This window comes from Larus michahellis, chromosome 2 (genome assembly GCF_964199755.1).
Source record: "Larus michahellis chromosome 2, bLarMic1.1, whole genome shotgun sequence".
NCBI classification, from domain to species: Eukaryota; Metazoa; Chordata; class Aves; order Charadriiformes; family Laridae; genus Larus; species Larus michahellis.
Genome location: NC_133897.1, coordinates 32,709,444 through 32,736,293, shown reverse-complemented (window position 1 = coordinate 32,736,293; position 26,850 = coordinate 32,709,444). Strand labels below are relative to the sequence as shown.

Genomic DNA, 26,850 nt, shown 5'->3' with positions numbered 1-26,850 from the left:
ATTTACTCAAACCCGTGTTTACATCTGCAGAAGAAGCTATTGCTCCATGTTTTCAGTGCCCTAGGGGCCTATAAATCCCCTGGAAGACATTGCAACAAAGTAAAACAGCCCAACGCAGTTATTCAACAAGTACCATTTTGGTAGGGCTGTGCTGTACTGGGGCATGCTCGGTCCAGCATCTACAATAAATCCAAGCCCTAGTGACATTTGCTCTACTGACGGGAGTCACTAGGGACCGCAGAAAGGAAGGGAGATGCAAGTCGTGCTAGTTGGACATTTTAAATAAGCAGGCAGCAGGCAGATGAATCCTAAAAGTGCCCTCTTGCTAAGGGGCCCTCCGCAGAAGAATGGGTAGGAGAGGGAATGAGGTTGTTCAATACCTTTACACCCCCCTCGTGACACTTTGTCTTACAACAGACAATTGAGATCGGATGCTCAGGGTTTTGTTTTATATCACTAGAAGCCAACAGCTCATCTATCGCAGGGATGGCTGTGCTGAGCGAGCAGTCCCTCGTTCGTAGGCTTCCCCTTTGCCTCAAGATCCTGAGCAAGAGGCCCGTATTCGGGGTGGTTATCAATGGATGAAAAAGATTAGAAAAGCTCAAAGCTCCTTTCTTGGCATTAAGGTTTTTCGAAGCTGTGCAATTTTAAAATAAGATACCCTTGATAAAAATAGTATAACATCCAATCATCTTATTTAATTGGGCGGAAACGCAGTGACTGAGTAGTTTAAAATTAGTTGGAATAAAGTTTTATATTGAAAAGAGTAACGCCCCAGAGCTTGTGTCTAACTGCTATAACTCATTTTGTTGGAAAGATGCAGACCTTTATTCCACTTCTTAATATACCTCTTGAATGCGTGCCGTTTCAGAGCTGCTACGCACACTTTTCCAGAGCTGCCAGACCAGAGGTCAGGAGGTATTTTCTGAGGTTTAGAGGGGGATTTTTCTACCTCCCTCTCCCCACCCCATTAGAACTGGCAAACGCAGCGTTCATTGTTGCTGCATGAAGTCCAGCCCTGGAATTGCTGGTACCAGGTACTGGTATGCATGCTGGGATTTCACTGTTGCTTCAAGTCTCTGCTTTTTAGAGTGCCCTCCTACATCCTCCAGTAGGTGTGCTAATAAGTTTATTCCTCTTTTTTCCCCTATTTCTGTGATCTGAAAATTTCAAGTATTGCATCTACTCTTACTGCAGAGCATCCAACCCTAGATTATATGGATGGGAAGAAAAGCAAAGCAATAAAACATCAATTTTAATTTCCTAGAAGGATGGAGTTCAACAGTTTCAGAGTCAAAAGGGTGGATGATGTTTTACCTCCAGCCTGCCAGCCATTACCGGAGGTGACACCTAATCACAACAGAGAACGTGGGGACTGATGTGGGTTGTTTTGCAGAAGAATTAAACAACCTTTGTATTTGTTTTTGGTGTTAACAACTTTTAGGATGGAGAAAAAAGTTATACCTACACAACTTTATCTTCAGTTGTAATGAATGTTTCTTAATGTTCTTATCCCAGTAGAGGTAGGTATTTAAAATGAGCCTTGTTTAAAAGAGTAAAACAAATGCTGTCTGGGGTAGTAAAACATACGTAGGATTTACTGTGCTTTGACATGCACTGTCAGACTATTTCACCAGCACATTTACCAGGAAGGCCTTTCTTCTCCAGCTTACATGCAGCAAGTTGTGTGAGGTGAATGATGGAAGAGTCAGGCCATATTATTTAACATTTGTGTGCCAAATGGCCTCTCTTATTTGGGAAAATAAAAGTTTCTACTTTTGTATTAGTTTAGTGATCACGGAAGGACTTTCCGTTACTGAAAAGGAGTTGGAAATGAAGCTGGGGACAAAGTGACCTTTTGATTTGACTAACATACTGTGGACTTGTGGTTTAATTATTGGACACTCTTGGGTTTGGGGGGATTCTTTTCTTATTTTTGATTTTTTTTCTAAATATATCTGTTCTCAAAGTGCTCACTTGAGACCTGAACTTTATGTACACACTGACATGTTTACAAAATCAGGCCCTTATTACTGTTCTTTCTCTTTCCAAATAAAAAATTAAGACTATGTAAGGATAATCAACTACTTTGGAGCTATCAGTCCATTTTAGATGTTTAGAAGAGGCTTAAATCTCTTAGTTACTTTAACTATAGTCTCTCTCTGTCATACAGATAAAGGGGGACAGTACAAGTATGGCATAAAAGTCTGCCATCTCAAAAGCTATACTTGAACCCGTAGTTGAAGTGACCTCTCCTCTTAGATATATAGTAAATATTTTCTTGCACTCTAATCTTAAAATAATAGGAAGTACTCCAAACAATTATGTTGCAGCTTTTTGCTCACATCAAAGTTGAAGTTCGTTTTTTTTTTTATTGCACCCTGCCAAAGCTTTCCATTATGAGTCACAAACTTTAACTGTACAACAAGTTTGGTTGTTAGCAATCAGGAAAAATTATTCATCAAAAAGCTCTCCTAGACTGTAAAATTAATAGTAAAATAGATTTAGCAAAAGACTTAAACCTGCACTGTTAGTTAGATTTTATTTCTTTTACAGATTTATTTCCTTTACCCAATGTACTATTTAGAGAACTGTTTTGGGTTCTCTGTTTAATTGTGGGAGCATTTTTTCAGCCCTTAACAATTGTACTATAGTTAAAAAAAGGAAGTTGTGTTAGCTTCAAACATGACAAATCCTTTGGGTGTTTTTAATGGATTCTGCCACTTACGATAATCATTTGAGAAAACACAAAGGAAAATGTGGCATGCCGTTATGTGGGACAACTTATAAGTCAAAACAAGTTGATAGTCAGGACTTCTAAGGAAGTCATTAGGAGGTTTTCTATCTAGTATTAACAGATAGTAATACTTTTTAGTGAAAAATGAAACTTTCACAGTTGGTCTGAAAGCCAATGGTACAAATAGTTTAAACATCTGAAAAATTTTATTTTATAACCCTTTTTATTTTGGTTTCCCCTGAAAGACAGGTAATTCCATTTAATTGCATGTGGGAAAGTACTTTCCACTGTTTCCATTTTTATAGTTAGTGTTATACTTCAGCACAATGTTGTAAAGTAAACTGTGAATGAAATAGTAGAATACACCCAGAACAGCAACCCTGTTTGGTAGGAGAGTTAGCGTGTGTGTGTGTTTTTCTGTTCTTAAAAAAAGTCTGGATATCTACTAAGGTATGTTATGAGCACAGCTGGGCCTGTTGGCTTCATTTTAATGCTTTCTGAGGGATAATAAGATTTACAAAACATGTCACTAAAACATATGCAGGCATGTGCATTTGCACAGAAATCTGTGATATTTCTTAAAGACCCAGACAGGGATTACATTTGTGCCTCCCGCTGAAAGCTGTAATGCCACACTAGCTGAGCCATGTCTAACAGGGGCAGCCACCAAGGCAGGGAATGACCATGGGAAATTGCTTGTGAGGACCGCGACACTCATCAAGACTGTGAAATGGAAGGTGATTTGTGATCCTGCAGTTCTGCAAGGTGCTGCGTGCACTGTAGAGGCCAGCTACGAGTGTTTCAAAAGGACAGCTTTTAGAAAGAATAAAAACATTTGAGGCAGACTGATTGAATAAAATGAAAAAAGAAGGGAGAAAGGGCACACTAACATAGGATTAAGCAGAAATATTGGATGTTAGATTTGCTCCAGACACTGTTTTTTTCTGTCACATGTTCAACATATATAAAATTTTCACTACATCATTAAGGAGTTCCAAAGAAATCTGTTCCATGATGAATGGAAAAAAAAATTTGCCACGCGTCGAAGAATTACACTGAAAAATACCTCTGTGGAATGGCTTCCTGTTTCCTGTAGCAGCAAAATAATTCTTAGAAAGAGTTAAAGAAGAATTGTTGGTACTCATTTATATTTTCCTTTGTGTAACTGTATCCTGAAGACCTGCTTTGGAAAGATGGGTGAGTAAGGCAATATGGAGCCCTAAAGAAACTCCAACTGTATTAAACTTCTATAAGTGTTTCAACTTTTATTGCTTAGTATGGAAAACTAAAATCCTGGATTCTTTGGCTTATGTGCAAACTATTTATTTTTTTGTTCAGACAGGAGCTCATGCAATTGCAATAAAATTTTTTATAAAGCAAACTTAGAAGTCAGCAAGATTTTGACTGTAAGTTCTGCGTGTATATTTTGAGAAAATATATACGTAGGTGCCTAAGAAAATACTTTTCTTTAATCAACTCAAGATTTCTCGTGATCATACGCAAAGTAAGATGGGACTTACAATGGGATCAAAATTGGCTCTGACACCTTTGTGACTGAGAAGCGATTCCACTGAAATTCTTGAGCTTGCCCCAGCTTGCCCACTGACTTGGCCTATCCTTAGAAACTGGCCCAAATGGCACACTCTTTACTAGGCCATCTGCTCTAGTGAAGGTACATATTGTGGCACACTGATGTGGTCTGTTATAAGATCTACAAGAATTACAACAGATTCTGGCTTTCACTTTTTTTTTTTAATGTAATGTCCTATGGGTGAGGAGTGGGGGCAATGGCACTATATATATATCTATATCCTATATATATAGGATGTCAGCTAAAGAAGAAAGACCATAAGGCTATACACTTGGTGAAGTCTGGAAATAACACCTTGATTCCCGCAACCGTTGGATAAGGTGACTATAGTGAATATTTGTAAAAAAAATTGAAGTCTCTTTGCATGTGGATAAAACATAATGATCGGTTATTAGAAGGATATTTGGAAATTCACAATGAAGATTTATTGTAATGATATCTGAAAACTAAATAATTGAGGTCTTTACGTAGAGCAACCAAGTTTGTTATACCTCATTAAAAGTGTTTTACTCACAGATTCGAAGAATAATATCCACAAGAAAGTCTGAACTTTCTAAGCAACAGAATTATTAGCAAGAGCTGACTGCCATTTGGAAAACAGACATGCCTAGTCTTGCGGTGGAATGTACTGCTTGCTGCTTTAACTGCAAGGGACTTGCAAACAACCACCACGTGTACGCTGCTCCATGCTGCACGTGAGAGATGCATCTCCAGAACTACAAATGGGAATTGGAAGTTCCACTGGATAAAGTCCTATCAAAATGCAGCCTGTAAAGTTTCTTTAAGGGAAATCTTGTGTCTCCTTTCCTTACATAAGCTGTAATTACACAAACATTTGTGACTTAAGAGTAGCGCCTTCCACATGAAGATCTACTAAATGGTGTAATTATTCATGTGAGAGAATTCATATGTTGTCTTCCATACTTGCATGGTTTGAAGAAATGACGTGTACGTGCCATATAGTTAGATCAATTAGATGACCTGGCAAAAGCACATCTTATCAGCATAGGTATCTTCAAGAACCTGCAGCATTAGCTATTGCAGTGTTATGAATCGGTATTTCTGATATTGCAATATAATTCCTAGACTGGTACTTTCAGGAGGCAGTAATAACAAAAAAAATTGGCAGCAACAACTAGTAGGTAATGGTTTAGGATGGTATATAATGTGTTTCAGAATATCCATAGGTTTTGCTGTGCCAGTTCATGTTTTTTTTGGGAGTGGATATGAGGCTGTTTTAAATTGTAAATTGCCCCAGACTGGGTTAGAAAGCATTAACTCAGTAAGCAAACAAAAGTTTGCTTTTATTAGAATGAAAAGAAGGATTCATGTAATTTTGACATTGTACTTGGGCTACTGTGCAGCTTTGCCCGTTTGCACATCCATAATTGTGAATTACGGAAATGACAATGCTGTTTGTTCCAATTTTCAGAAATGATTCTCTAAATACATTTAGTGAATTGCAGCTCCAGAAGTACTTGTAATGACATTCTCAAAAGAGGCACTCAGATTGAATTTGTTCAGTGATTTGGAACTGTACTTTTAACTGAGCAAAATCTTCTGAGGCTATTATTTAAATGACTTTAAAGAGAAGAAAAATTATGAAACAAAACTAGATTAATTATTAAGTCTGCAGCATTTGGTTGCATCGTCTCAACTGGTGCAAATAAGAGTAAGTGCATCAAAGTAAGCGTAACTTTGTAGTTTTGTATAGCCCAGGAGTTAACTAATTTTTTGGTACAAAAATTATACTCAAAAGCAGGGCATAAGGATTTAAATTAGGATCCTGCACAACAATGGGCAATGTTTTGGACACAGGGTAAGTTTACATATGAGTTCTGAGCAACTTGTAAATGAAAATAGGAAAAATGTCATGGAAAAAGTATTCTGTATTAAATGTAAAAAATGTTTGAAAGTGACTATTTCTGGGTAAATTTTGTTCTTGCACGTAGTTGCTGACAAAACAATAGGAACCACATGGAGACCTTTAAGCCAGCTCCTAGCTTGTGTCTCAGTGAACTATTTCATTTTGTCAGAAAATATAATTAACTACCAGGCATCAGAAACAATTAGATTAGGCAGATCAGCTGTGTATCAGTATGTACTGCTGGCCATTAAAGAATACAGTTGTCCTCTCCATAATATCCTTTTGCAACTGTAATGTACAAAGTTGCTTATTTTCTTCACATGTGTATTTCAGATTAATGATATTTTCCTAGATTTTTGCTCTGATACCAGAGTACTTTTCCCTGAGTTCATATCAACAATATCTTAAAAGAAAAAAAAAAGCATTTTGCATTTAATCACATATCATCGTTGTGTCCTATTGATGTTCAGAAGCTCTAAAGCTTTTGTTTATGTTATTGATTTAAATCAATGTAGAGGAACTAAGTTTGAAAGAAATGCTCTCCCATGCAACATTAAACTACTCAGAAATAACAAGTTTTCTGCATTGATTGCTTTGTATAGATTACTTCATTTTAAAGTAAGTAACCATGTACTAGTTGTTCTCTGCAAACAGTTGAATAACATTTAGAGGAAGGAAGGTGTGCAATTAAGAACATTTAATTTAGCCAACTTCACTATAAACTTATAGTGAAATAAATTTAGAAATAGCTTATTCTATTAGGTTATGTGGTAGAGGCTTTCTGAGAATAAGCATTGGAAGACGTGAGTGAAAGTTGAAAACCTGGAGATTGACAACTAACTCTAAGGGTGAAATTCCGATGGCCTTTTGGTCACAAATCAGTAGTGGTTCTTGTCACTACTCACTGTCAGTATGGATGTCACGACCTGAAAACCATCTGCAACTGCTAATAGAGCACTGCCAATCTGATTTCTTTTTTAAAATTCTTGTCTGGGAACTTCCATTGCAGGTATTAACTGAAAGTTCATTTCTGCCTGACAAATGAAGGTCCGTCAGCTTTTGAACTAAGCCAGGAAAAAATAGCAGGTGCTTCTTGCACATTTTGCCTCTGATTCTGACCCTACCCTGTTAGCAGCAGTTATTTGTATCACAGATATTCTGATCAGTCTCTTTTCCCTATTCTGTGACCAGTCCTTTTTTTCCCTAGGCATGCATCAAAAGCAAAAATGCCAAAATGACCACTTTTCATATTCTACACATAGGAGTTAGATCCTGTGTTTACTTGGTATGCTTCATCTCTCCATGATGCAGAGAGAAGGAAATAGGAACTCTGGCAGGACAATACAACAGCAATAATGACAGCAGCCCTTTCCTTAGAATAAAGCTGAAGTAACTTTTGAGGGTGGGGAATACTGCAATTAGTAATGATTTTTTTGTAAAAAGCCTCAGGAAAAATCTAAGCCTCCAAAGTCCGTAGAACAGTCATCTATAGCTTTGAATGTCCTTCCAAAGGGTACCTTCTACATCAGCTGACAACAAGCATTTTTGTCTAGCAGAAGATATTAAAGATGCTGCCTGAAGTTTTTGAAAACTGACAAAAACAGTTCTGAGAAAGAGGTATGACCCGCATCCCTCAAAGCAGTGTTTAACTGCCTACATTACTTGACATCCAAAGAACAAAGGTTTGCAGAAGAGAGACTGATAAGGTACTAATACCTGCGTGTAGGCTACATCTTCTGAAAGTGTGCCAGAATTTGTCTGGGAGAAGGCGGAAGACAGACAATATAGATTGCTGTATTTTTCATCAAGTGGTTTGTACCATCTGTATATATTTTATGTGTGCCTTTTGAGAGGGAAGGAGTGTAACTTAGATCCCCCCAGGCTTTGTTCTCTGCCTCTACACCTACCATTTGGCATAAGATGTAGCCAGTAGAAGAAAACTAAGGTTGTTGGGACTTTTTCCTTGTCTTCATTGCAACAGCTGCAAAACAGATGTAGGCGACATGAGTTCTGCCAAAAATCTCTTCCAAGTCTCCCACCCATTTTCCACCAAAGAGAAGCTAGTCAGGTGATGTGAACAGAGACCTGAAGGTCAGAAAGAGATGGGAGCTCCCAATCCTGGCTCTATAGAGACTGTTAAAAATAAACAATCAGAAACACTAGATTTACCGCTTTGGAAATTAAAACAACCAAAATTTCTAAAATTACTGTTCCAAGTAGCATGATGTCAATAGGAAATAAAAGGCAATCTGTACATGAACCACAGGAACATTGCAGCACAGACAGTCAGATGACACCAATTCATAACTGGTGTCCACCTAACTGGAGTCCATCTAAGGTGCTTTTAGATATATTTTCAATATTTCAAATGCATTAAGCAAAATACCATTGTCTTGCTGCCCAGATCTTTGCTGAAACAGATTTCCTAGGATTACAGTTCTGTTGTGTGAACCTCAGTACTGAGAGAGAGTCAGCTTTCTGTGTACCTGTCTCAGGTTTCTCTGTCTCTCTCCAACTTTTACTTTCAGCAATATTTGAATATTTCAGAATACCTTGACTATTACAAATGCATTCAATGTCACTCACAACAAATTTAAAACCTGCAACTTTTCCACTGTGTCAGTCTGCTGATGAAATCATACTGCTGACAAAACCGTGGCTGCCAGGCACTTCCAGTCCAGCACTGGTTTAAAGGTAGTATCCCACAATGGCAGAAATATCCAAGCATGCTTGTATTCGCACAGGGTCTGTGTGGGCTAGCATTGCTAGCTGTGCTGAATCCTCTGTGCTGGCGAAGATGAAGGACAAATGCTACTCATGCAGTTACGTTTCCCTTTCCTTACATCAGTATTCCAGGAACCCGGAATTTAGATGCTAACCGCATTTGCAAATTGGGAACTCAGAACCATGAGTATTAACCTGAACGATGACTTGGCTCATTATGGTTTCACTTGGCTCATTATGGTTTTACTGGCTGTACAGTAATTCTGTTTTCCTCACAGAACCATCTGCTTCCAGAAAAATTGCTTGTGTTATAAGTCTCAGTCACTTATAGAGTCACTTATATCAGTAACCTCCTGAGAGACATTTGGACGGTTACTCCTGAAGTTTTTCCCTTGGACCATTCACAATAGCAGTAGCTACCAAGGTTTTGCGCCTTTGACCCCACTTTCTGTTGCATTTTCAGGCTTAGGTCTTCATTTCTAGTGTTTCATTTTCAATATGGTGTCAGTGTCATCTGTAGGTGCGTTACTTTTATTTAAGGTTGCAACCTTTAGTTTGGAAACCAGTGAGCCACGGATCTTTCTTGCAGCAAGTACTGACATGGGAAGACTTCTTGGCTCATGGTCTCACACGGGCACAGGTTTACCAAGGGAGTTAAGGGAACTTTAGCAATGACTTGCATGAAATAGATTTCCATACTGTACTGCAGATAAGCAGTATGTACACCCACCTGCATTCAAACATGTATGAACGTGTCTGTGGTGGTATAGGATGGTAAGTCAAAAGGCTAAAAAATATGAGTTAGGTATCTCTTTTCAGTGATTCCCTGGAATGCTGATAGGGGCGTAAGCATTTAAACTCAGGTCATCTATACAGTATTTGGACCTTATGATGAGGTGGCAGACGAAGAACTCTCAAGGAAAAAAAGCAACATGTGTGTTCCTGTGATGGCAAAATGCAGAGAAGTTATCGTGACTCTAGTTTGCCAATTAATACGAAGGAAGAAATGTGAACTTCTAGGTTTCAGGTGGTGAAGTTTTCTATGGTGACTGGGTAACGCACCTTGTCCCCATGCTGTAGTCAATGGGGTCCTATCCTAGAAAATCCCTATTTGTGACTGAACAGCTCCCAAACCCCCTCACCAACATTGGTGGATACCCTCAGTCATAGACACCAGCAGTACAACCACGTCTGAAACGAAGTTCTTTGTGTCATGTCAGCAAGAGTTGAGAGGTTTGGTGATTCTAATCCATTAGCTTTAAAACATTTTAAATTAATGACTGTATCAAACATCAACAGTTCTCATAAAAGAAAAAAGGTCCCTTCCAAGCAACAGAGTAACTGACAAAAAGTGAAACCATGGATAGTTGACTGTAGTTTTGAAACCAGACCCACTGGCCAGTTGGACAGCCTTAGGCACGTCGATGATTCATCTGACACAGAGTCCCAGGGAATGATTTCTTGCCGGCCTGTTCATTTGGATGTTGATGCAGGTTTCTATTTAAATCAGCAGCTGAAGTGTGAATTTATCTGTGACATTTTTAAGATGGCTCATGAGGCCAGAATTTGACTAATGATACTCCTACTGATCTCCTGCTAATTTTGGATTTATAGGTGTTGTATCATACCCAAACTTATAAATGTCTGGTCCTGTTTTTTTTTTTTCTTGGTTTTTTTTTTCCTTTCCACTCTCTCTTTCTCCATTTTCTATTTTTTCTTTCTTTCTTTTTTTTTTTTTTACAGTTTGATCTCTTTTCATTTATTTAAACAGACTTCACTGACAACAACAGAGTGATTGCCACTGAGTTCAGTACTTTGGCTCAGGACCAAATGTACCTGTTTCTGAAAGTAAGAGGAATGAGGAGGGTGGTAATGAAATTTTTAGTAAAGCTCCTCTGATTGTGGCTGAAGTATTTCTTAGGTAATGAGCTGTAGTGGTAGCAATTTCCTATGTGGATACCAACTATGGCATAACCTCCCTAACTGCGCCTTGGCATGAGTAGGAGGAGATCCCATTATCACAGGGGACGTGCTCACCAATTTCTGTCTGATGTGTGTTGAATTTCCTATGCTTTGTCTGTTACCTTTCTCTGAAAGTGTAACTGGACTAAGCCTTAAAGTGTGTTCTTTAAAACAGAACTTTGGCTTAAAGTATTAGTGAAATGATAGGACAGAGGGATTCTTGAAGTATTACTCATTAAGACACTAATCAAATGATACACATCCTGTACTGGTTGGATGCACTGAGAGTTGCCAGAAGTGGGAAGGAGTTGAAGCTTTGCAGAAACTCTACAGAGAACTGTTAGGAAATGAAACACTGCAAGGTTTTAAGCTAAAGTTTGACGTGTGTGAATGGAAGCAGCAGCTCACGCCTGTCAGAATTACTGCTGCTTTCCTGATTCACAGTGAAGAATCCGTAGGTCTGAAAGCAGGGGTGTGTTTCTGAGAGAAGAAAGTTTGAAGAATGTTAACTTAAGCACATTGTTATCTTTGGGCTTGTTTCCTATTTAGCTGTACACTTGTCATTACTTCCTTTTTTTCACCTTTTTTTTTTTCAGATTCCCAAGAAGGAAACTACAAGTCAGAGGTCAACAGCAAACCCAGGAAGGAAAGGACAGCTTTCACCAAGGAGCAAATCAGAGAGCTAGAAGCAGAATTTGCTCATCATAACTATTTGACCAGGCTGAGGCGATATGAGATAGCAGTAAACCTTGACCTCACTGAAAGACAGGTACTGATGCAAAATAATGGACTTTAAATGCTTGCCCAATATTCACCAGTGGTTAGTAGCTCCTCACAATAGAGCTCTTGTTTATGTTACTAATGGGTATCTTGACATACCAGATTGAATGTTTATAGTAAAATTATATACATTTATTACCTCTTTGCTATGCAAGTAATTTATATTTTTATATGTATCAGCTACAGATTAGTTTCTTCAAGTAGACAGAGATGGGTATCTGTTAAACTGGTGCACATCTTTTCTAGTCTGTCCACACTGATGTGGCTGAAGAAGTGGTAGGTCCCAAATACTGCCATGGATAAGCAGTTGATCTGCCTGCATGCAACAAATATGAGCATCTTGTTTTAGTCTATGAAATATATGCAGTTGCCAGTTGTCCAGAGTTTCTGAACATCCTGTTTCCAGATGGCAGCAAGAACGGGAATACCAGCAAAACTGGAATACAGGCATTTTTAACCACTTTATCTTACCCTGTGCTGTGAAAGCAGAGGAGACGATGGAATTTCTTATCACTGTTATTGGTTTCCTGCTCACCAAACCCTGGTCCGGGAAACAATTCTGCACGTGCTCAAGTTTCATCATGCATGTTGTCACATTGATTTCTAATGGAAATATTCATGTTAAGCATGTACTGAAGTGTTTCAGGATCTCATCCCAACACACTAAATAGATAGTCAAGTCACATTTCAAATAATAATTATATCAACATACACTTTTTAAAAATGTGTTTCAGGAAAGACATTTAGAATACCAAGTATTCAAGTACACAAAATCTGATGAAATATTGCCTACATTTTTATCATTAAAATTGAAAGCTTTTTGCCCGCTGATAGTCATCCTTTCTTCAGGAATCTATATTAGATTGAGGGACTGCTTTAGGTACAATCAGTAAAATGAAGACATATTCCAGGGAATGTGTCAAAATAGCACCATGCTTTGTGAACTCTATGTATGAGAAATTTTGCAGTTTTCCTGAGCTTCATTAACACCTGCTACAAGCAGACACCTCAGTGAAAATCCAGCCTTTTCTATACGTATGAACACACATTTACTCACACAAGCAAATGAAACAGGTTTGTTGTTTTTTTTTTCTTCAAAGGCTTCTAGAGAGTGGCTGTCCCTTCCAGCTTGTCAAGGAGCAGCCAGTAATTTCTCTTGTTTGACTTAAACACGTTGCCAGGTTCCACTGGGGTAATTTTCAGTTACTTAAATATGTTTGTTATATTTGTAAAGCACAACATTTTTTATCAAACAATTGATGAAGTTGTGCCTTTTTCATTTCTACTTCTGAGGTAAGCCGAGACAATTAGATTAACTTCCACACCTGATTTTGACCGCTAAAAGGGAGGAGGAATGAATTTTTCTCTCAGTGACACAGGTAGAATCGCTGTGGAACTGAGCAACGATAAATAAATTTTAAAAGATATCTGCTGGTCAATTTGATGGGAATCAGTCATCTGAATTCAGAAAACATATACTCATATTTAATAAAGGTGAATTTGGCCTGGAATTTAACTATTCTCTAGTTAAAATATAATAAGATGATATAATAATAAAGAATAAATTCTTTATTCTTTTCTTAAAAGATCAGGTTGAGTAGTACAACTAGATGAATAGGCAGAGGCAGTTCACTATCCTAAAGGAAATAGCTTAAAAGCATTTCACTGCCAAGGGACAGATGAAAATTGAATACTGTCTCTGGGGGAGGAAAGGCAGCCTGTGCTACACAAGTGCAGAGAATTCACATAAGTCATGGGATCACTTGCTGTTTTCTACCTGTCACATAATGTTGGTTCTAAGCATTCTGGTGATAACTGTGATAATTTCTACAGAATTATAATTAGTCTATCTAATTATGTAATCTAATTCTTCTCTGCTTCCCCAGATTATCACAGAGTGACAAGTGAGCTGCTAGAGATAACTCCCTTCCTTCCTTCCTTCCTTCCTGCTTTCCTGCCTTCCTGCTTAAAGCCACCCTTGCTTAGAAAAGGAAAGCGTTACGATTTTTAGCTTGATAGAGTCCGGTGCTGTATCTTGCCACGATAAAATGATCTGAGAGAAAAAGTAATGGTAGCATAAAAACTGTACTGTTAATTGAAAACAAAGAGGAAATTGGGGACATATTTTTCAGTTTCTGAATCATACTAAGCCAAGTAATGATGTAATTTCCAATGTTGTCAATTAGAACTGTCTCTTTTTTAAATCAAATATATTGCTGTGATGTAAAAATGGTGTAAATAGGCATGGAACTGGGTGTGCATTTCCATGGTGTATGAGAGCCTTCAGAAGCTGAATGCAGTAAATCAAAAGTCTTGACTCTTCTTGCATACTCGGTTTACACCAGTATTCCTTCAGTGACTTAAAAAAAATACTCCAGGGTGAACCTGCTTCTTTTTTTTCCAGTTAAGAGACTGAACTCGTATTCAGGACCTGTCTTTCCATCATTAGCAGAATGAATGATTATTCTTGAGTGGGATAACAGCACTTGCTTGTTTACGTCCTACTGTTATTACTTTCTTTTACTAGCTGTCCCAACAGATCATATTTGATACCCATCTTAAACAGATGCAACAAAAACAGTCGTTTCTCTAAAATGATTATGACTGAATTAAAATATATTGATAGAATTCCAAAAAAACATTCTCCAGTGAGGTTGCACTTTTAGAAAATTGCTATTTCTGGAACAGTTTTCCTTTACTATTTTACCCCCAAAGGCTGCACAAAATGGTACGTGATAGGCATTGATTGCTTGAAATAAGTGAACACACAAGCGATAAATTCAATCTCATCACAGGTTGTGGACCTCTTTGTCTTGGAAGCTCTCTTGATCTCTCACGAAACATTAAATCTGCACACAGGGGACTGAAACTTGCTTCAGATAACACAATGACAAAAACCAGCCGTAGGTATTGGGTGAACTAACATATCTGCTCAGAAAATAGGTTTGAGAGCAGACCTAACCCCTGATGGAATGCATTGTTTAGCATAAATGTTTTTACTAGGTTTTTAAAAAATGACAAGCGTCATATTATTCAGAGCGCAGAAGAACGAAAAATAATCTGGGGAAAGTATTGTTGGGTCATCCCAAAGTTACAACTTTCAGTTATTCCCCAAGACGTGAGATAAATCACAGAGCCTATTATCTTAAGAAAGCTCTATCTTCCTCTTGACTATAGTGATAATTTCAACCATACGCCGCAGCTTAAAAGAGGCACTGACCAACTAACACTTCATAATTACCTTTCTGGCATTTAAACAAGCTGTAGAAAAAAACATATGTCTGACCATATTTAAAAAGCTATATAAGGGTATTAAAGTTTTCTACAGTCATCAAAGTAAGGCTCCATTTGACTTTTGAAACAACTTACAAGATCAGTTCAAACATAAATGACTCATGGAAGGCCATTTCACAAAAATAATAATGAAAAAAAACCCTCACAACATATGGATCAGGAGAAGGAAGTAATCCTATCACTCCCTAAAAAGGAAACCTGAGTTACAAGACAGGAGGATGAAATGAAATAAGTGCCTCAATTGCCTAGATATTAAGAGTGCACTTTGAGAGCATTATAAGCACATCTGGCGGTAGGATGGCTCTATTATGGTATTGTAAGAATTCCAGCAGTATAGGTACATATAATTCCTGCTCCATCTCTTATAGAGTGCACTCACAATCCCTGCTCAGCCAGCAGTTAATAATTTTCAGCTGGCAGGCCTCTATTATATTTTAGAAGAGCCAGTTAGACTAAAAACTATCTTAGCTCCCTAGATATTTGTAACCTTGACAAGCGCATTCTTGGCTTTTTTGTACATCCAGATAAACCTGGAGAAGGTTCAGTGCAAACTTTTTAATATCTCACTGTGGGATGAGGAGAGGAAGCAGCTGCAGTGGGGTATCAGAGGCGTGGCAAAATGGACATTTTTATGGACTTGGTCCTGCCAAATATAGAAAGAGTAGGAGATCTTTCCACCTCGCAAGATCTTTTTGCATGGAGCTAATCAAAAGAGTAATGTTGCAGTTCTGCAGGCTAGCTAAGGTTACAGGAATAAACAGTCCAAATATGTAATGCTTCTGTTTGCCAACATAAACGGAAAATCCCACCTAGTCAGATTAAATTCTGCTGATGGCAATGAGAAGATTTATTTCTTCTTAACTTTAATTTCCAATACCCACCCAGAAGCCACCAATCCTTTATAAAAGGCCTGAAGCCATTGATTTTGCATAGAAAAGGACAAAACTTTGTCAAAATAAAGTGTGCTTTTGCATCTGTGTTGGCTTCCATGTATGTGGTACCAACACAGGATGAATGACAAAGGAAGACGCTTTGTAATGCCTTTTTCTACCAGAAAGAGAAGCAAGCAGTATTATTATTTCAATGCATTTGGGCAATGTTGGTATAGTACCATAATCCACACTGTAGCACTGCATTGTTGTGACTATTCGAATAATAAAGTTTTCCATTAGAAAAGTTTCCTCCAGACCCGCTTACTTCAGTCCTTCATCACAAGTGACTTCATTAAAATCCTTTTCAGCATCACAGAGCTCAGGACAGGCCAATCACTGCATTTTTTAGACTTGACTGGTAAGGTAAGAGTATCTCCGTTTAGTCACCCGGGTGAGAAAACAGGGAGTTCAATGTTCCTCAATTAGGTGTTTGTTCTGAACCACCTCTGGAAGAGTAAATGTCTCTCCATGCCTCACACAACATGACTAGTTTCCCACTTCAGGAAGTTAGATTTCTATGGTTAGGTGGTGAAATTATTCCCCAGTATCCCCCCTATATACTTTCAAATAAAATCAAACAATGGATTGACAGGACAAGCTCGACCATATCTGTCTGATTTATTGTGCTGTCACATCTTCTCTGAAAGGCAGCTGCTCATTCCAAGCTTCCATGTGTTAAGCACTCTCTACACACACTATAATAATGAGCCAGTGTGGCTTGAAATCCTTTGGATTGTTTGTTTTATTTAAAGTAACACTCTTAATAAAATAAAGCTCACTAATACTTTTATATTTGTCTCGAGCAATATAAATACCAGCAGTAAGAGTTACTGTGCTAACTCAGGTTGTTCTTTCTTAGGAAAGAATGCTCCTGGCAAACTTAATTATAACTTGTGCATCATTTTGATTTGTATGATAATTCTTTTTTAAAAAGTACATGGCAAAACTTCAAACAGTATATTTACTTTTGCAGTATTGATTGAATGTGAACAAGCAATTCCATGTGCAAAGATCCAAGTGCCTCAAGCTGTTAGTTGTGAATCGACCCTACACCTGCAGGGAAACCCCATGAGGTTCTGGGTGGGGAGAAACCTCCGTCTGTGCCAAGCAGTATATGCGATATAGATAGAAATATTAGCAGCTCATACGGCTACTTTTACAAAGTGAGCAAGGCTCTGCTGTCCCCTACACCTACCCTTTCTTAGACACAAGTGGAGAAAGCTGCATCCCCTTCTGTCCCCTTTTTAAGGAGATAGGAGATTTTTAGGCTTGTTGTTTATGGTCATTTTAAAAGACAGAGAGAAGAAATCAGTGAGAAACAAACGGTATTAGAGAGGTACACATGAACATGTAGAATAAAGGATTTTTTTTTTAATGCAGGGCATTGGAAAATGTAGAATCTCTTTCTGGTTTCCCTAGTTTCTTCTCTAAGGCAGGCTCTGCTGAAAGCAGATGCAACTTCTTGAGGCTTACTAGCTTTAAAAATGGATGTTGATTTAGAGGCTAGTTTACCTTCAAAAGACTCAGGACTGGCTTGTTTTGGAAGGTAAAACGGTCCCTCCAGATTTGAAGACATGAACTGTGGAACTAGTTTAAGTGAATACAAATGAGGGTGCTTCTTACTTGGGCAGGGAGAAGGCTTCCACGGCCATAGACCCCAGGAGGATTGTCATGGGCCAGTAGCTGGAAGGGTTAGCTGTTTGATCATGAAATTAATTTTGAAGATCGTTGGTGGAGAAGGTAGCACTTCTTTGGATGGAGTAGAGGGAGGTAAACTGAGTGCTTTCAAAGACTTCTGAATCTGGAATGAAATACTCCTATCACTGTTCTCCTCTGAAATATAATGTCTATTCCATCCCTGTCTAAACGTGGGAGGTAGAAAGGAGAATGTATCACCTAAGCAGTACTCAAACCTCAACTGACTTCTATGTAACGAAAAACCAGAACTCACTCCTACACCTTCCTGGGTGCCAAAAGCTCCAGCTGTCCTTTGTACACCTGCCAAAACCTCCCCTTTTTCTCAACAGCTGCTGCAAAGTACTTGCGCGCATTCAGTGCAAAGTCCTGTAACTTAACACGGAGCAGATTGCTTCAAATCAGTGAGCAGGTGACACAAGCAATTTTAATCAGAAGGTTCTGGTACCACTCATTAATTTCCAAAGAAAAGTTAATTTTCTCCAATTCAGGTATTTTGGTACTATTTCATAATAACTAAGAAGACATTTAATACTCAGATCTATTTAAACTGGTTTTAAGCTCAATATGTATTTAAGATTTTTAAGAGTGTTTTTTTTGAATAGAAATTGGAATTCCTTTAAATAATATAAGGAAGAAAATTAAGTTTAATTGAATAAAACCACCTTAAATTACTCTCCCATGTATCCAGCATGACTGAAACCCAGCTGAACTATTTAAAATCTCATGTTATCTATAGTTACTAAAGTGAACTCTGACTATCATTTCTGTAAATATTTTAAACTAATAGATTTGATTCTTCCAATCCTTATATTTATTCACAGTCTATAATAGGAAAATAAACTTTTCTGGTTTTATATTCCTATTTGCTTTTATAATCTTGTTGAATAAATTATCATGAAAATACTATATATATGTGAAAAAGGTACGTTTCAGCTGTATAACACCAGTGATTTCTGTAAAGTTCAGGAGTTTGACTTTCTTTAAAACTTGGCAGCGTAAGTGTACTATCTAAAAATAACAAGAACGTTTTCAGAGCCAAAGAAAGTTGAGATGTAAACTTTTCATTTTTTTTTTAATTTTGAAAACTCTGGGTTATTTTTTGTTATCCATATGTTTGTCTGCATTAGAGGAAAGTAAATTGGCAGATTAAAAAAATAATGATAAAAGAAAATGGACAATGGCTGACCAGGGGCAGAATGCTTAAAAGGCTTGGTGATGTCTTCCTGACACATCATTTAGGTATAATAAAACATGGAATTTGGAATGCTAACTTCAAAGACTCATACTTAGAAATATGCATCCCTTATAGCAAAATAACAGTTTCAACTGGCACGGTGCTCTTGTTTCTAATTTTTAAGGTTTGCAAGATATCGGGCCTCGAATTTTAATCTCGTTTGGGACTCATGCCATTAAAATCTGGAATAGAAAACCTAATTTTAGGAAAGAATCTTTCATTTCAGAAAAGAGCTTTTTTGAAGAGAAGCATTTTTAAAGACCTTTTTTCTTAAAAGAAGAAAGACAGCAGACGGTGTAATTAAGGTATTTTGGATTCAGTCATGCTTTCATTTTTCAGACAAGAATGTCTTTATTAAGAAATACTCATTAATTCTAGAAGGTATCTGTTTAGTTTTTCTCTCTAAGTACAGAATGCTAAAATCCCATGTCAAAAGGAAGTATCTGCATTCTACAGAGCATGATAGAAGTCAACTATTCTTAAAGTTAATGTGACTGAAGGTCTCTATTGAAGAAGGAGTATTAAATCAGAAGTTTAGGTGATTTTCCAATTTGAAATTAAAATGATGCGTTGATGTCCACACCATGAAGTTGTATTAAAGATATACATGCAAGACAGCGCATAATGTGGCCCTTAAGCCTACTAAGGACTTATATATCATAAGTATATAATGATTACTTTAATAGCGCAGATGCTAACAATGTCAACCCCCTTGTTTTGAATGTCCTCCCGTGATTCCTACAGAGTAGACCTTAAAACAAATGGGTCACAGCAAAAACATTTCTCTTGTACATCAGGAGATGCTCAATGTGAAATCATTTACTCGTATCTTAAGTAACAGTCTAATCATCAGATGTGGAGATGCAGATGCTAAACAACTTGTTGACTAAGGGAAAAGAAACTGTGCTTTCGTGCCAGTAAGCAGATGTGCTCAATAGACTGGCTCGTAAGTGCTGATTTAGAAACAGCTGTTAATGCTACCATCATCTTTAATATAGTTCATTTCCCTCCACTTCCTTTGTTTTCCGTACATACATATGCTTGCTCTACACATTAAAGTTGGGCTAGTCAGAGGGTGGAGAAGAGGGAGTGCATTTTAATAAATAATAGGCAATCAGGACCTGATTCTGGGAGGTGGTGAGCACTCTCAGCTCCTGCCTGAGCTAACTTTGACTTGAAAAACAGCATAAAAAAACGCTCATAGAACCTATGGTTTCAAGTTTGTCATAGTAGATCTTTACTTTAAAAGGATATAGTTTTTGCAAAAGTTGTAACTGGCACAAGCTATTTCTTTCACTGGAAAATAGTTCAAGAGTTTTTCAAGTTCACTTCAATAAGGGCTTTTGCTCTCTCCTTTATTTTTTTTTAATTTTTTCTGTATTTTTCTTTGAGTCATTCTCTCCTTTCACTCTTGCTCTTTCTCTGTCTTTCTTGCTTTCTTTCATTCGCTCTCCTCTTTCTTTCTCCTTTCTCCTTTTTGTTTCTCGGGGTGTTTTGTTCTGATGTGTGTTTTGTGCAACACCTCTAAGTTTCAAATGAGTGGTGCATTTGAAAAGCAGAGTTTTCCATGAATCCAGATAAACTGTCACTCTAAAGTGCTTTGCACAAAGTTTGCTTCACTTCCTTCCCATTACTAAAATATAGCTGGATCACATATCAGTAACAACTATACCCTCCATAATTGACTCTTCAGCTCCAAAGGAAGTTCAGAATTCCAGTATCTGAATTTGATCTCTAGAGGAAATAACAAGTGAAGGACCTGTCTCATATTATTAGCACATGAGCTTTAAAGACTTCATCAAGAGTCCATTGAACTCGATGGAAAAACTCACACTGACATAGTGTACTTTGGACCAGGCCAAAAGCGGGTTTCAGTACTTTATAATGGAGGACATAAATAAATATATACAAAAAATACCTCACATATTCCCTCATATTAGGGTCCCTCTGTACACTGGTGCACCAAATTACATCAAAATAAATGCATAAAATTTTCAATAATAAACTTTACTATAACCGATTTCTAGCTTTTGAAAAGAATGTTTGACATACCAGATAAAGAAATTCCTTATTTGATATTCTCTAAGAAAATCAGATGCAGATTATTTGAAGTCATTAATAAAAAAGCCTAAAGCTTTTTTTTTTTTTTACCTTTTTTAAAACTGCTGCTATTTTCTCTTTATGGGAAGCGTGACAGGCTATAAGCCGGTCAGTAGTGTACATTCTCCTGTGGGAGTGCCAGGGTTAGGCTCTTCTCCCTACGCTCAAGAGAGTGCATGCAAAGGTAGCTGGAGTCCCTTTAGCCCTGCTTTCCTTAAATGCCGCGTTTCCCAGACAGTGGGTCATGTGCAGACATAGCGTTGCGTGCTGGATCCTCTGAGGAATTTATAAATGTATCTGGTGCTTATTCTTGAAGAGGGAAATCATTGTCCTTTAATTGATTTAAAGCAATTATACAGACGCTGACCTAGACTCATCTCTGGTGCAGGCATTTCAGGGCATGGTCGGATGAGCTAGTCTGAGGGTAGGGGATCTGAATGAAGAGGTGCTCCCCAGCCTGTCCTCGGCTATTCGTTACCTGGACGCTGGAGCCGCTCTGTTCTCCTGCTCCTGCTCAAGGAGAGGGACTGCTCTCGACTGTGGAAAAAGTAGCAGCAACAAAATATTGTGAGAAAAAATGGAAAACAAAAAAAAGAATAGTTTATTAAATTGGAGTCAAAAAACTCAAGGGAGCAGATGTGAGAGTTCAGCCCTGTCTGTGAGAGAACAGAACTGAGCACCTGCGTCAGGAGGCAGGCAGCAATCATCCCGCTCACCTCTGTCCCCGCCAGAGCAGTTTCTGACAATGACTGTGGTGGCATTAGCTTCGGTTTCTCAAGTATCCAAAAATGACAAGGATGCATCTGAAAGGTGGTTTGCCTGGATTTCTCCTGTTCCAGTAATTTAAAGTGGGTAGAATCCAGGTTGTGCGTTGACGTTTTTGCTTCAAATGCATCGCTGTTATTTTTCTTGAAACCACTTTTTGTATACATTATTATTTCGGTTTAGGCTTTCAATGCTGTGACTTATTCCTTGAATTTTCAAGGATGTAAAGATATCCAGAGAACTGCTTAGATCTTTTAAACAACACTCCAAGCCTATCATTTTTTCTTATCAAATAAAGTTCTCTGATCCCTTATTTCAGAAGAAGAGTGATAATATTCTGCGGTACTGGGCTGAATCCAAAGTCCATTATTTTTTATGTTTAGATTATGACTGCAGTTGCATCTGTTGCACTGTCTGGCACCAGTATGGTAGTGTCTTTTACAAGAGAAACTTCATTGTCTTAAAAAGCCAAAAATAAACAAAAAGACATCTTCACTTCCCCCGAAAGCCGCCAATGCTGCACCCTTTTGAAGACCCTCTTTCCGTGGTCACCTCTGATACGTGACCCAAGTATGGTAATTCCCAACATCACAGCAGCCAGTAATAAATACCTTCCCCTTTACACTCATTTCACTTTACAAGCCAAATTCTTTGGCTCTGATGAGTTGACTAAAGGAAAGGATGTGCTGTGCTTTGAGCTTTTGTGCTTTTAACTAACCTGGAATTATTTTGGTCTGTTCCCAAGTGATTGGCTTTAACAGCTCGCACTGGCTTTAACAGGAATATAGAGTATAAAAAAATAAATATACCTCTCTTCCTTCCCACATACGTACGTACAGAGAGTGACGTTAACTATCAGTTCAGTTGTAGTAAAATTTTAATGTAAAATTCAAAGTGATAGTAAAGGTTAAACGCTGCAATGCTTCCTGGATGTATAAGACAGATTCAGCAAAACAGCATTTTTGTGGCTCTATTACTCATGTTGTACAATATGTCCTGCTGTGCCTGTTCCTTGCTGTTTCTTTTAAAACTCTGAAACACATTCTGCTAAACGCAGCAGAGGACACACCGACATTGCAAGCTTTCTTGCTTTCTTTCCAAGTGAAAAGTTGCAGACATTGTTTATTTTTCTGTGGAACCTTCATGTGAAGAGCTGCACAGAGCCACACGCACGAGATTTTCTTTAGCAACATTAACTCTAAATGGATCAAACCCAACAATCTTCTATTCATACTGTTTTCGGTGACAATATTTTAAGTTGATTTGAAATCAGCCTTTAATCTGGTCTAATATATCTGACAGATGCTACAAACATCTTTTTTTCTTTTCTTTTCTTTTGGCTATTGAAAAAAAGTCCTTGTGGTTTGCAGTGCTGGTACTTTAGAACTGTGCAAATAATTTAGGTTTACTTCCCCCCCCCCCATATATTTCTATACAGAGAAGAGGAGGAGGGGAAATGAGTTTCAGCTGGAGTGAAATCTCGGGGTTTAATGTGACTTAAATACAGATACATTTTTAATCTTTCATGCTATGAATTTCTTTTCCATTCTCATCTGAAATTATTTGCTCATTTTGACTACAATTTATAACTGTCTTGCCCTCTGGCTTTGCGGGTATTTATTCGAGCAGGGTCTATGGCTAAATGTAGTAGAATTGAGGATCAGTCAATTAGAATCATTTAAATATATTTGCGAAATAGACAGGGAAGTTGTAAATTTTGACAGCAAGAAATGCTCTTTCAGATACTTCAACAAGTCAAAAAAAAAAGAAAAAATAAAAGAGCTTTTAAAATGCCCCACCTGAAACTTACCACCAGTTTACAGAAACAAAGGCAGAAAGCAACGCAAACGTTTCAATAGAAGTTCCTTTCGAAGTAACTACCCTTCTTTGAAGGGTAATTAATAGCAGTACAAGCACGAGGGACAGCAGCATGGGTCCCTGCCAGCAGACCGCCCTCTCTGTTACATGAGATGTAGGTTCTTCTGCGCAGTCCCTTGATGGGTACCATTTTGCCTCTGTTTCTCTGCCTGTGAAACGACGTTAATACATTTTTCAAGAGTATGTGAAGTTTTGATGTTTTCTGAGATCTCCCTGTGGAGCTAACTGCTGCAGAGGGCCCCGCTGCCTTCTTGCAGTAACCCCGTTCCCTCCTTTGCAGTCGTTATCCTCACATCCCCAGGGTTCACATCCTATCCAAAACTGGATCGCCTGCTCCTCAGGGAAGGCTTGCTAAGCTTTTTACCATACAGAAAGGCAGTGTGTTGCACATTAAAAAAAAAAAAAAAAAGAAAAAACTCAAGTGCCGTGCTACAGCTAGAAAGATTGTTATTAATTACCTTCAGTGACCCCATCTTTATTTTCTTGTTTTTTCTTTCTTCCACGAAGGTAAAAGTTTGGTTCCAGAACAGACGAATGAAGTGGAAGCGGGTAAAAGGGGGCCAGCAAGGGGCAGCAGCCCGGGAGAAGGAACTGGTGAATGTGAAAAAGGGCACGCTGCTCCCCTCCGAGCTCTCCGGCATCGGCGCAGCTGGTCTCCAGCACACGGGGGACTCACTAGCGAACGACGACAGCCACGACAGCGATCACAGCTCTGAGCACGCACACTTATGATACACAGAGAGTGTCCCAGCTCCGTTCTCAGGAAAGATGCTTTGCTGGCAAGCCTTACACAGGCATCGTTTACGTATGCAAGTGACTCTGGCAGTGATTTTTAAAGTTGTTACGGAAAATTCAGGCTTATTGTGTCTGCTTTTCTTGATTTTTAGATGGTTTACAGTAAGTGCCATGTCTTAAAGGTGCCTCAAGAGTGGAGAAGTGGAAGACGAACTTACTTTGAACATTCCAGATTTGTTTGTCATGTTTATGACAGCGCAGGTATTTTTGCTTTAGCTTGCACTGAAAATTACATTGCTCTCAACAGATGTTATATTCTGAAAACCACAGTGCCACAAAATCACTATCTAGTGGATAAGAAATGTATTTTAACTCTGTATATATTTACCTTACAGCATTTTCCTGTCTTCACTAATTTTAGCAATGCATTCATATTAGCTGATGGCAATAGTCACTCATGACAATAAATGGCTTTTTGTCTCTTTATTTTTGTTTTGTTTTTCCAAAGACATACAATACATGCAGATACTTTTGTTCAAGTAGAGAACAATACAATAGTGTCTGCTAGGACACGTCCTTGTATGACAGACAAAACAAACCTTATGTTGCATTTACTATCAACTGCTGCTAATAGGGTATTATTAAACTTACCTAGCTCCTCAATTCTTCTTATCTTATAACTGCAAAAAATGACTTTTAGGATCATAAGGATAGTCCAGTAACCTGCCAAAAATTGTCATGTTCCACTCATGCTCGGTGGAAACTTCCCAAAGGATTATTCATTTCTACTTTGTCATAATTGAGTACATTGATAAATACTGACACTCTGCAGAAATGTTGTTGCTTCATCTTCAGTTTAAAAAAAACAGCAGATAGATAAACTGAAAGTTATTGTCAACTGCTTTTGTTGGTAGAAATCAAAATATGAAGGTAACTCAGTATTGTGTCCCATGTGTAAAAACAAGACACGTTTTCTGTTATAAGCTTTTTTGTACATACAGGCAAACACCAAAACCAAAATTTAATGCAAACCATTGATTGTACTTTGTAAAGAAATATGTTTAATAAATAATCCTTTTTAAATAATTCCAGTCTCTCTACAGTGATTTCATAGGAAACTCGAAAGTGATTTTTGTAAAAGTGCTAAGCAGCTCTGCCTTTTTCGGGTCTTTCAGAACTTTCAGTCTGCCTGGGGACAACACAAAGCTATGTTTTCAAATTTAGGCTTTTAATCTTGGATAAACCTTCTACCTTGATCCATTTGGGAAACTCTTTCCTTTAGCAGGAAAAAGGCATCTAGCAGCTAATGGTGTCTTCAGCCAAAAACAACACGAGCCTGTTCAACCATTTTTCCAGATTTGGAGCAAATATAAAGGGTTATTTTGTTGAAATGGATGAAAGGGAATAAATATCAGGGAGGGATGCATACTTATATTATGCCTTTGTTCAATAAGCTGTTCGGGAGAAAAAAAAAGACCCTCAAAAACTTTGGAGCTTAATTGAACTGGGTAGTGTGATAGAAGGAGCTGCATGAAAGAATGCGAGTAAGAAATGTGCCTGTCCTCAAAAAAGCTTGCAAGCATTCCCTGAAGCTCTGCTCTGTGGAGCAGTAGGGCATCATGAAAGTTAAATGCGATCAAGAACTCTGTGTCTGTTTTCCAAATCCTTTCCATTGTAGGTTTGATCTTTCTTGCACGCTAATTGTTGTCACGATCATTTTAGTTTAAAATATCCAAGCAATGGGTAATTGATTTCTTTAAAGACTTCAGAGCCTTTTATTGATTCCAGCAGTTAAGGAGTTTTGTGTTTGTTTCTTAGTTCTTTTTCAAATGCCTTTGTCATAGAAAATTGCTGAGAAAAGGGGTAGGATAGAGAAATAAGCAAACTACTTGTGAATGCTTGGTATTTTTGATTTCATGGCTAGATGGGAAAGATTTTTGGGGGAATGGTGGTGACTATCAAAACAGGGAAAAAAAACAGTGACTCAGACTAAAGCTTTTTATTCTTGGCTGTGTTTTCTCCCTCTTAAATGAAATATAGCTAAATTTCAAAATGAAAAATCAGGATGAAAAGCTGAAAAAAGGCATCTTGAATTTTCAAATAAGGCCTTTTAACAACAGAAAGTCAAATATGTGACATTTTTGCTAGTAAAGAGGAGAGAAAAGATTCTTGTCTTTCAAATACTCTATTTGCCAAAAATGCCTTTTCAGATTTGCAGAATTGTTTGTTGCTGTCTTTCATATAAAGTTCAAGACTGAATCTGAAAAGGGATCAGCCAACTTTGAGCTGACATTTTACAGAACAAATGGAAGTGCTTTATTGACATTACCTGAAATGCACCAGCAATGTGTTCCTAGCCCAAGGCACTTTGAGAGGTGTATTAGCAGCACCGTGATTTGACTGGGATACTTGCAGTGGGGGAGCAGCCAATATGTGTGATGACTGCAATCTGTGAACCATAATAATCTCATTACCAGGAAGAATTTTTTCCTGTTGAGAAAGATAATCTTTTCCCATTTTCCTAGTTTTAACTGAATCTGTTGAGACTTAAAG

General features: G+C 37.9%; 1 protein-coding gene across 3 annotated transcripts in view; it reads left to right on the top strand.

Moving 5' to 3' along the window:
• Positions 1–25,378, top strand: part of MEOX2 (mesenchyme homeobox 2) — a 67,005-nt gene extending 41,627 nt beyond the window's left edge. For all 3 annotated transcript variants that reach the window (XM_074574793.1, XM_074574794.1, XM_074574792.1), the window contains 2 exons: positions 11,478–11,650; positions 24,070–25,378. In XM_074574793.1, coding sequence (XP_074430894.1) covers positions 11,478–11,650; positions 24,070–24,294 — 398 coding nt within the window. In that variant the 3' untranslated portion in view covers positions 24,295–25,378. The remainder of the gene's footprint in view (positions 1–11,477; positions 11,651–24,069) is intronic.
• The last annotated feature ends 1,472 nt before the right edge of the window (positions 25,379–26,850 follow it).